The sequence below is a fragment of the Rhodnius prolixus genome, unplaced genomic scaffold (assembly GCF_049639745.1).
Source record: "Rhodnius prolixus isolate KJV_2025 unplaced genomic scaffold, Rpr scaffold_8, whole genome shotgun sequence".
Lineage (NCBI taxonomy): Eukaryota > Metazoa > Arthropoda > Insecta > Hemiptera > Reduviidae > Rhodnius > Rhodnius prolixus.
The window spans coordinates 36,416,883-36,429,020 of NW_027411593.1; the positions used below are offsets into that span (position 1 = coordinate 36,416,883).

The 12,138-nt window shown below is 31.9% G+C and overlaps 2 protein-coding genes and 1 non-coding gene across 6 annotated transcripts in view; 1 reads left to right on the forward strand and 2 right to left on the reverse strand.

Moving 5' to 3' along the window:
• Positions 1-291: 291 nt before the first annotated feature.
• On the reverse strand, positions 292-2,562 carry LOC141451396 (uncharacterized). Its single transcript, XM_074122725.1, has 3 exons — positions 2,412-2,562; positions 1,929-2,044; positions 292-632 (listed from the first exon to the last, which is right to left on the reverse strand). Exons 1-3 carry the CDS (start codon positions 2,416-2,418, stop codon positions 351-353), a joined length of 405 nt encoding a protein of 134 aa, XP_073978826.1. The 5' UTR covers positions 2,419-2,562; the 3' UTR covers positions 292-350.
• Positions 2,563-3,334: 772 nt separating this feature from the next.
• On the reverse strand, positions 3,335-3,406 carry TRNAE-CUC (transfer RNA glutamic acid (anticodon CUC)). Its single transcript has one exon. It is a non-coding gene; the product is annotated as a tRNA-Glu (tRNA).
• Positions 3,407-3,418: 12 nt separating this feature from the next.
• The window catches only part of SKIP (Shal K[+] channel interacting protein), a 352,744-nt gene continuing 344,024 nt past the window's right edge, over positions 3,419-12,138 (forward strand). The window contains exon 1 of one of the 4 annotated variants that reach the window (XM_074122724.1): positions 3,419-4,167. In XM_074122724.1, the coding sequence (XP_073978825.1) occupies positions 3,676-4,167 (492 nt within the window). In that variant the 5' untranslated portion in view covers positions 3,419-3,675. The remainder of the gene's footprint in view (positions 4,168-12,138) is intronic. The other 3 variants (XM_074122723.1, XM_074122720.1, XM_074122721.1) reach the window with 3 other exon arrangements.

The window sequence follows — 12,138 nt, forward strand, 5'->3', positions numbered from 1 at the left end:
AACAAAATAGTCAAAAAAGAGAAATAAAGAAATTAAGAGAACGAATGAGAACAGGTTCGAAGCGTTGAACCAAAAACGTTTTTTGTGAAAAGAAAATTTACTTTTTTGTTGCCTGTAACTTTTGGATTTAAGAAAAATCAAGCTTCTTCTTTACAAAAAATAAATAACACCTTTACTAATGAAAATTACTTATAATAAGCGGCATATGGAATCCCGAAAAATATTATTCCATTAACCAAACCCTGTATCACGGCCAGTATTACTACAATATTCTATGAATAAATAAAATAATTTATTATATAATGTTTTATTTGTAACAGAATGTCAATGATTAAATTTCTTTCAGTTTTTTATCTTTTTGTTTGCAAGTATGAAATAACTGGATTCGCAATCGCCCACATAATTTCCACAAAAGTATCTCTTAGATTTCTTACTTGACCAGGAACAGATTGCATTTGACTATGATAAATATCACCTTTTGTCATATAAGATGCCATACCGCATAGGGTAGCCAATAATGCTAATAAAACAATTAAACGGCCAGGTAATGATGGTACTATACACTGAACATGTCTACTCACTAATTCAATTCGAGTCATTTTCACTTTCGGTTCTTCTTTCACCACCCATACCTGCAGGAGAGTATACGGAATCATTTTTACCCTCAGTAGATAATATATTCTATCTCTAAGCAACACATTTAAAAATACTAAGATCACATTTAAACGAATGTTTTTTAATTCAGTAAAGCTTATTAAGGTGTATTTGTATTTTATCAAAGAACGACTTCTACTATGTAATGAGGAAGATGAATATCATAGTTTTGATAAATAATACTTTTCTAATTTGATGATGAAATTTGGTGAAGGAAAAGAAGTAACTGATAAAAACAATATTTCCAATCAATCTTCATTTGTACACTTAATTCAAATTCTATTCTTAATTCAAATCCAGATTATAAAGCTCCGTAAACACATTTGATACAAACAATAATTAAAACTTCTTTTTTAAAAATGAAATTTTGGAGAGCCAGATATTGAAACTCTCACTAAGTTTAACATCCATAATAAAATCACCAACAACTCAATGTCTGACAACCAGGTAAAACCATTATTATTAAGTTACAAATTTGAAAATCGAAATTTGATATAATTTTATTTCCTTAAAATGAAACTTGACATACCCTGGGAGGTGCTTTGACTTACGGGTTGGTTTTGAGAACTTGAAGTTATATTCAATGAAATATCTATGATTTGGTGATAGCTTTATTAAATTTTAAATATCCTGATTTGCATCACTCCAGTTCTTTAAACGGAGGAAATAGTTCTTAAATTGGTCTAATGAACCACAAGTGAGAAGAAAAGAAAGGAACTCAGGGATTCCATAGGTAATTGAATATTTACATTAAATTTCCTTTTTACGATCACAATTTTTCTTACCATTGAAATGCAACGCCCAGATCAAAAAATTTTAAAACAAACAATTTCTTCAAATTTTATAAACATTATTTTATGAAAATACATGTGCCTAATTTAAAACAATAAAATCTGGTTGTTATGGAAACTTCCTAATTTATCTGAAGATATCATTGTAAAAATATGTGTACAATATACATATATCAGTAACCCGGAGGTACTCAACACTAAGTCCATTTTTTCAAAATTTATTTTTTTAATGTTTCTAATACAATATTTCTTTTTTTATTACACAACCATCACTTATGGTGCATCTATGTTACTTATTATCCACCTAAGATTTAAGCAAAATAACTCCCGTGGGCTTATGAGTAAGAAGAAAAACACGAAAAAACTCTTTCATTTGCTCTCTTTTAAAAAATGTAAAATTGGACTTAGTGTTGTGTACCTCTGGGGTACTGATATATACATATGTGTATATTATATATACATATATTTTTAAAATTCATTTACCTGAACACAACTGTCCAATTTTGTTGAAGGTGGCTTTTGAACTGGGTAGGTCTGCGTTCCACGTTCAGGATTTCGTAATCTATATGTACGTCTTTGGGCGACTCTAGGCCGATTGCCTAAAAATGATAAAAATTGCACGTTAAATAAACGGTACACACACTCGTTTCTAGAAAAAACCTTTTTATTCTGTTCAAAGATGAACATGGACGTTTGGAAAAAGTTGAGCTTTAATAACACAGTAAGAATTGCCATCCAATACTAGCAGTGATATTATTTCACTATACACCTAAAAGAAAAGACTCACAAAGCGACTTTGAAGGCTATGGAAATGTTCCAGCAAAACAAAGTGAACATAGCGTCTTTTTTTCCTCTTATTTTCAAATTAACAATTCTTTGTGTGTTACTACAGTAGCCATTCAGTAAAGTTGATTCAAAGAGAGGAAAAACTTTTTTTGTCAATAAGTTAAGTATTTCGTAACTTACTTTCCATTTTGTACGTTTTTTTTGTTTAAAATGTTCACTGCTTATGTACATTTTCGATGAATGTTAAGAACATTTTATTATGTACTTGAAATGTCTTAAATAACCCAGAACATATGTTCGAAATTTATGTTAATATTGTAATAATTGTTTTATATATGATTATTTTAAAGATATTTCATAAAATAAAATTATCATCCATAATTTATTTTTAAAAAATTCAAAATAATTGGATAATGATGATAACTGAAGCTGAATATTCTGGCTAACTCTCAAATTTTTTTACTGTGTCTTACTCTAATTACAATAGTCAAAGGAGGTGTGGTAATCGGCAGATTTTGTTTTGGTCATCAGATTGATATCAACTTCTTCGAAATTACTGGTTTCATTTTGTGATACCTACAGTTATAATATTTATAACTGAAAAACAAACTAATAAAGTTCTGGAATGAAGAAGGGTAAGAACCCAGTGGTAAAGATGAGTTAAAAAAAAAAAAAAATTTCAACTATCTGCTAAAAACCAAGGCAGTCAAATAGATAAAAATATCAGGTACTTTAATCAATACTTTTTATTAAAATAAAATTAATAGACGGTTCAAACGTTTTTTCCGTGGACCAGGATTCAGAAACAAAAATTTGGGACAGCACATGATTTCTCTGCAGTTTTTGGCATATGATAAATTTTCCCCTCTGACCTCAGCTCAGAATATCTTGGGCATGGTATTATTATAATGTTCTTTTATGCTTTAAAGGCATAGAGAGGGAAAGCAACTTTGCCAAATTCCTAAATAAATTTATTGCAATTAATATTCCAAGTTTAAACAAACTTTAATAATTGGTACAAAAATTACAGGTGTTGAAAACTGTTTTTGAGAATCTCAATCAAAAGATGGATAGATAAAAGGCGCCCAGAATAAAAAATTTAATTCCGGTACCGGGAATCGAACCCGAGCCTCCTGGGTGAGAGCCAGGTATCCTAGCCACTAGACCATACCGGACTGCCTTGATCACTGACTGTGTCACTCTCCATTTTAGTATTACTAAAATTGTCCGCTAGGATGCTCTAGTTTACAGTCTAACCTGTGGTGCCACCAAGTAGAAAAGCGTGTAACTAAACAGAGAATGTCAATATGTCTCCCGGTCGCCTTCGAGGAAGGTTGTGTTGTGTACGACGTGAACATGAGTGTTTTGTTGTTATCGTAACAGATCCTCGCGGGTTTCAAATTGTGCACAATGTAGTCGGTTAATACGTTTGATACAGACAATCATGTCTGGTTCGAATATTGTAGCCGAATGGCTACGATCCCTTCATTTAGGACAGTATGCCGAATCGTTCCTCGATAATGGATATGACGATCTAGAAATTTGTAAACAGGTAGGAGATCCAGATCTTGATGCAATAGGTGTATTTAATCCTTCTCATCGCAGTAGGCTTTTACAATCAGTAAGGACATTACGAGAAGAAGGGGCCGCTTCAGTTTATTTTACATTAGAAGAATCACAGGCTATTCAGGAAGAATGTAAGTGTGAAACATCATCTGCTAGATCGTCTCGGTCAGGAGGAAAAAATTCTGATAAGGATTCTGGACGTTCGCCCTCTAGTAACGGAAGTGCTCATGAACTTCCTAGGTATTTGGACGAATACGAGGAAGGTAAAGCTGAGCTTGTCAGGATACCTAGGTTACAGCTGAAGATACTTTTGAGAGAAAAACTCATTCAAGACGGTATTCGACTCAGCAATCATCCTTATTCTACTTCGGTGAGTGTGAACAATCATTCAACCTTCCTAATTCTAAAGTATCTGCTTAAAATGCTAATGTCCGTATAATAACTATTACGGAACCCACAGTCCTAAAACTAATTTTAATAATATACATAATTACATGTTATACTTCTTTCTCTCGCACGCCCAGAGGCTACAGGTTTTTTGTTACAATCGTCGGACCGATGACCGACACGGAACTATTGTAACCTTCTTGCTTTCTCTGTAACCTCAGTTATCATAAACAAGCAATATCGTTGAACAAATTTGAATTGTGTGATGTTGTACATTTAAATACATATATATATTATATAAAGTGTATAATGCTTCTTTCTTGGGCTAAAGAGAAAGTTACGGCTAAATAAGTGAAATTTAATGTATAACTAGTAATATATTTATTTAAATTTATATTTGGCTTTTACTTGATGCGTGAGATAAGTTCGTAACATTTAATTCTTATTTTTCCTTACTTAATATCTACTGAAGTGCTTAGTGAAGCACATTTCGTCCATGACATTTAAAAGTAAATTATCCCTAAATAATTTATATCATTTAATCTTATCTGCCTGAATTTTTTCGTGAATTAATTTTCTTTTTAAAGGTTCTTCCTTAATTAGCTTCTTAATTTGACGCGCAAATATTACACTATATTTTGACAATTTCAGCAACACAGTATTTCAGTGTTTCTTTTCTATCATGAAATTTAAAAGAACACTTATTTTAAAGTTTATAGCAACAATTAGAAATGGAATGTAACATATAGCTGGATAAATGTCTATTTATTTAAAAGTGACGGTATCAATATCGTATCATGTTATAATTGCCAATCTTGATTATCATAAAATGAATTATCTTAGAAATTATTCAATCACAATGTCACAAGTTGGAGAAGTCTGATTCTCAAAAGCATTGTCTAAATTGTCTGTATCACTTTCCAAATCCTTTGAAAGTTGGTATGCCCTTTTTGAAAATAACCCTAGCCCTGATTCTTCAATTTTTTCTTTATTACGCGACAACGATACCTACGAGTATTAAGACAATAAAATTTCTAGGGAAATATATTAATAATTATTAAATAAAATTTCAATACGTTTTATTACTTTCTCTTATACTATTTTTAATTCTGTCAGATGAATTTTATGTGTTTATTTTTGCTGTATGAAGAATCAGTAGATTGTGAAAGCTTTTTTTGAGTTTCTATTTTACATTTGACTTGCAGAATTATTTTACTGTATATTTTAATGGTAAATGATAAATTTTAAAGTCTGTGCGTAATAGCAGAACTAAAAGTTCATGTTCCTCCAAGAAAAGAGATTCAAATGTTTGATGAAAAGAGATTTATTTAGTTTCCCAAATTTTCCTGAGAGATATTTACTGTTTATTGTCTATCAAAGACATTTTCTACGGTTAACTTTTGCGATAAAATTTATTTTGAGAGATTAATAAGGGACGGAGAGATTATAGCTTTCCTCCTCTACACTACTTCAATTAGGTGTATATTCTCTTGTTAATTTGATGTTAAGGACATTTATATTGAATTCGTAATTTATTTATTGTGCTGTACTAATTTTTAGTTAAATTAAAATTGCCTCTTAGAAGTTTGAGAAATGCAAAGTATTTTTTTTTTCGTTCTGTGTGAACTCCTTAGGAAACACAGCTTGTTGAGAATGCATAAGAACACATTAAACTATTAAAATAGTTAGCTGGTTTTTGCAGTTTTTCTTTTCTTTTCTTTAGAAACAGAGACCGTTTTCCAAGTCTTGTGCCAAACTTTGTAGTAATTTAGGGGACATTTCTTGAAAATTAGAGAAGTTGTTGAAATGCTTGTTGAATTCCTAATTTATTGAGAAAAGTTTTCAACAGAATAGTACTCTGGTTAGAATTTTCAGTACCCTATTTGAACTAAATTTCTTTTTTTGCTCTTCTTCTGTGTTTGGAGGTTTTCTTTACAATTTAATAGTAAATGATAATTATGAATAATGAGAGTTTTTTATATTCTTCAGTAGATTATGATTAATTATTCCTGCATTGTTTAAAACTTAGTCTTAACAGATAGTTATTTTTTCTCATGGCAATACAGTTAAATTGGCGGGAATTTTCTGCCTTGACTTAATTGCACTCAATATTTTATTTGCATAGTAAACACATTTTTTTCAAAAAGACTATCGCACATATTTTATATCAATATCTTGGAAGTGAGCTATAAACGTCTCTAATAATTTTTTCTAGAAAAGATTAGTGTACCAGAATAATGAACCAGTTTTTGTGGTCTTTTTTTTTTTAACCCAACAGACAATCACTAAAAGTATTTTTCCTCATTCCTAACTGGGAACTGAAAATATATTTCCGGCAAAAATGAGACTTTTAAACTTCTGTACATTCCAGCGATGTTATTAAAAATAAGGGCTTCAAGTATTAATTAATGTTGGTTTAATTTTGAACGCATATTGGACGGTTTAATAGAAATTAATGTATTCATATATATAAATATTAAGCAGTCAAATAATTTCAAGCAAACTATAAAATACTTTAGATTTTTCACCAAGCTTACCAAATAAACCACAGAGTGTTGTGGGTAAAGTACTGAAGTCTACTTAGGAGGAATTTCCTTTCTACAAACCTCTCCTGTACAGAAGAATCTGGTAGTACTCAAGCCACTTGCTTTAAATAGCCTGCTGCTTCTTCTACTTCTTCTTCCTTTTTGTTTTGTTTTAATTAAGACATAGCAACATCTCATTAAATTAAGCCTTCACTTGGAACTCGAGATTTCCGCGAAGGAATCCAGATCACTGATCACTGATGTTTAAGAACTCAGTGTGATTTATAGTCATTAACTGCCTACTTCACTTATACGAACCAAAGAAAAGATTTGCTTTACATGTCTGTCTAGTAATGTTAAATTTTCTTTTAACAAAATAAAATGTGTTTCCTGTGTATGTACCAATAAAGATGCAGTAGTAAACTACTTGATGTAGTATCAGCAAGCTTTTTACACTTGTCTGTGCTGTCCAATCGATATCTTGTCTCTTTGCAACCCCCTAGGCACACCGGCTACTCCGTTCGGAACATTTCTCCCCAATGATGAGGATTCCTCAACCCTCCTACGGATGGTACCCTTGAGGTCGCTCCTCATTTCTTCGTACTCTCTCATTTTCTATTTCTGTCTACATTCCTACGCCTTCTGTTTTCTAAGTTTTGTATTGTGTGAAAGAATTCAATATTTCTACTCCCGTAGTTACTCTACTCTTCCAAGTTGTATCAGTTTTCCATCGTAACACACCCGTGGGGGCGGGGGGAATTCGTAGCTGCGACAAATTTGTTGTATAACTCTTGTAATTTTAACTTCAGATCATTGTATAGTACTAGTAAAACTGATAGTGATCAATATTTAAATGACTACTTAGCTTAGTTTTTTAATAGAGCTAACTCTGCTTTTATTGGTCAAGAGTGGCTTGTTTTATAACAATACCAACAGACCGCATACAGACCTACAGACCGTCGCTTGATTGACCAGTTCTTTGATGCTAACTAGGAAATATAGTTTAATTTTTTAACCAATTTTTCTCCCGTAGGCATTTAATGAATTATCGAGTTATGCAATAGAAAATTGTAAGTCTTAAAAATTGCAAAAATAAAGATTATTCTGCACTATACTTTTTGTTTTATACTTCTAATAGTAAAGTAATCGCCTATTTAACTACCTAATTAGGTGTCATGGACGGAGGCGACTATCAAACATACTTTACTGTAAATTTCTCATATTAACCATTAAATAAAATCCAAGGCCTAAGACCGGGGAATCGAACCCAGTACCACAATACATATTAGCTTTACAGGTCTCGCCTCTAACCGTTCGGCTACCGTTGCGCCTATTTTTCTTATACTTCTAATGTAATTCAGAAGCAATCAAGTTAAGAATATTGACTATTTTATTGAAAAACGTGTAAAAGAAAATTGAGCATCTCTTTTTATGTAAACCATCAATTTCTTCATTTGCACCAACTGCTTGTGTTAAGATTTTAAAGGAAGTTAGTCCCATGGGAAAAGGATAGTTTAACCTACGCCTCCGTCTAACGCTACTCCTTCAAAGTAGGATCGTCCTAGGTGAAAACCTATTTTTGCGCATTGGCCACGAAGTATTTTTGTGAAAACAGCCACACTCAAGGGGACCAAAGAACTGCCCGAGGCACGCGAGCCGCGGTTTACCAATTACTGGACTGTAGAGTACGTATTGTGAATTCCAGAGATGTCCATCGGTTATGTTCAGTTGTCTGAGAGTCTTAGCCCAGGTTTGTCGTGATAGAGTTTGAGTAACCAAAGATTACAGCTAAATAGCCCTCTATTATTAGGTCTTCTCAATTATAGACACGAAGCGTAGGAGGTGTTACTTTCTCTAACGAACAAACTCAACATTTTCCCGATTTGGTAAAAAATATTATTACCCAGTAAAAGCACCCTTGGATTGTGTGGAAGTCAGTGTTGCCAATTGACTTGATTGACAGACCGATCAAACCAAACACAATCACACACAGACCGATCACATTCAGTCCATAAAAAGACAAGACAGAAGACACACCAACCCTCCAATGATGTAAAAACAGTATATTGTAAATTAGGTAAATATTTTTTGTAAATTTTCATTACATTATACATATTCATTATAATATAATTAATTGGTAATATAATTGTTAACACACTGTAAATATGTTCCACAGCCCTGAAGATGACCTAGTCACCCTAGATCGAAAGCTCGGCATAATAAAGTTTATCATGACTGAAACTGGCATTAATTTTTCATCCTTTTGAAACTATGTTTTAGTCACCAAAAATAATGAACAGTAAGAAAGTTTTATTCTTTTCCACAATAATAGTGCGACAGATCAGTTGACAACAAACATTTTTACATAAACTAAGTGTAGTATAGTATGGTACTTTTTTTGAATTCATCACTGATTGTGAGGACCACAAATATTACCAAAAAATTTTCATTTGACTATTTGACCACAAAAGATTGCTCAGACCTGGCGCTACATTAACAGTTTTACTAGAGTTTCAGCAGATTCTCGATAAATATCTAACTTCCATAACTACCGTTTCTTATAAGTGCAATTTTATGTACTATATTACGTTTTAATGAAACCACGAATGCAGTTACAGATGTAATTAGTTATTATATTGTAGTCATTGCACTGGATTGTCATTACACGAGGCGACTGGCCTGCCTTTCGACGGTTAATTAAAACAAAAAGAAAAACATCACCGCCAATTAGATGAGAGAATTATCATTATAATTGGGTCATTTCTGTATAACATCTGACTGGCAATGAATAGAGTAATTGAGAATGTAATTATACGGCCGGCTTTTTGAATATATAAACGGTAATCATGGTCAGATGTTAATATAAAAATGAATAGATTCAACATTCATTCTTTTATGTCATATGTCTATGATTCGCCGCTTAGTTCTATTTTTTTTCTATTTATCCATAATACAGTTTCAATGATTCTCTGCATCTTTTAAAGTTAAACGGATCATCCAAGTTACTGATAATATTATTCGTCCTTCATAAATACAAATTTCAAAATGATTTAACTTTTTTTAATTTTGATGATTATAACATATTTCATATTTTATCAGTTGCTGAAAAAGTTTATGTTGTACAAGGATGATTAGACAATGATGATTTAATTATTCATTTTAATATTTTCTTTGAAGTTATCGACAAATATAAAGAAGTGGAAGTTATAATTCCAGCTTACGTAATTAATATCCTTTATTTTTGTTTAACATTCCAGATACTTTTTGAAGTATATTGGTAGTCATAGAAATGCAGGAACCTCTGAAAATAAAAGACACAATTTAAGCAAAATCCGGGTTCTTTGAAAGGATCCAATAAGAATACGAAATGACCGAATAGCCAGACGAAAAAAAGGAATGCGCTGGTCTAGCATTTTAATTTCCAGGGAATCAAATTGAAAATATGTTCTATTGGAAAATGCCAGGCATCTATAGAAAATGATTCGTCCTGGAACTCAGTAAAATGAAGAATAACAGAAACAAAATGAAGTTATAAGTGGCGAGGTTCCATCTAAAAAGAAAATGGTCAAAAGCAAGTCGATAAGACAATTTGCAGATCTTCAAATTAGACTTATCAGCTGGTTGATTGACTAATCGTGGTTACCTAAAACCTATTTCAACACATCTGTTTAAAATTTATAACAGGATTTCCAACCTACAGTTCACTGTCTCTTTCTCTACTTACTGCAGCTATCATTCTCGGTTAAGATTTAGTCTTGCAATTAGAATACAAACATTTAAAATGCAAGCTCTTGCATCTATAATTAAGAGTAAGGGAAAAAAATAAAGACAAGTGCATATAATTTTAGAACGGAATATAAAGTGCTATTATTAAAAACAAAAAAATTATATACTTCTAAAATTTCCCCGTCATCTTGATCATCTTCTTCGAATGTTTTACTATCAAAACCTAAACAAAACCTTACAGTTTAAACAGTTAAGTATAAGGGTTGATGAAACGCTAAAAGATACAGAAATCAGCTAGTACCCATCATTTCATTAATATTTCATTGATATAATTTAAATAATTTTACTGCATGAACTTTTAATTAATATTGTCTTGAATTTATTAGATGACACAGATGTAACATTGGTCAATATTAACACCGATCTATGCGTAATAACATTTTTGTCAATTTTAAACTAACACCAAAGTAAAGTCTAGCGGATGAAAATCTTTATGTAAGTTTGCTGCTTTTCGCAAAATATCTTTGATCTTACTTGCAATAAATTTTTTTGGGGAATTTCGAAGGAATGGGGGGGGTGTACAATCTGGCTACGTTCAGTCGAATCACAGTCGAAGGAGAAGATCTGCTCTTGTTTAATAAGTTGACGGCATGATCTCCCTAACGGCATTACAAACCTTTGGACTATTATCATATCCAAAGGCTACAAAGATACCTTAATAAAACAGAAAAGATTTAGGAACTGGCTCTGTTAGCCTGCTCAGAGGAGCAGTTACCCGGGGGGCACCACGTGGAGGTAGAGCTCAGAATTTGGCCCCCCAAAATAATACCATTCTTGCCTATATATAAAACCGCATTCCAACCAGTTTTGACCCCCTATAAAGCAGGCTTATTAGCAAATGCCAACAATATTGGCATCCATCACCTGCGAAGTTACGGGGTGAAAACTAGTTTTTTTTGGAAAACGGTTAGCCGCGAAAAAAATTTGGCATGAATGGCGGAAAATAGATTATTCGCGTTTTGGGGGAAACAAAAGAAATAGAACAACAAAAACCAACAATACAACAAACAACAACAACTGAAAATCGAAAAACGACAGAAATGAAACAATGGAATGAATCAACAAAACAACAACTGAAACAAAACCAACAACAAAATACAACATAAAAACCTGAAAATACATAGTAAAAATACATAATATACATAAATACATAATATATAAATATGAATAAATATTTGAAACAATCATGCAAAGAAAGAAAACATGCTTAGTAACATGCAGAATTGACTGACCTGGTCTGCTCTACTTGGACTGGAAGTTCCGAAGAAGGATATTAGTAGTGGCCATATAAATGAATAATTATGATTCCATTTATTTATAAAATGACTAGTGTCATTTTGTCATGCACTAAATATATATCATGCACTAAATAGAGTGGCTGGTTGATGTGTAGCTGAAAACCCTATCTAAAAAGCAAATTCTAAACTTTTAATTTTGTCATTACTTTAAATTATCTAACTAATATTGGTCCACCTGAAAACCCTAACTAAAAAGCAAATTCTAAACTTTAATTTTGAAATTACTTTAACTATCTAATATGTTGTTCCTTTCCTTCCTCCAGGAATCCCTAACATGCCCTAATAAATGGAATCATAATTATGGATAAACTCGAAGTATTGATCGTTGACGGGAAAGATAGTTCG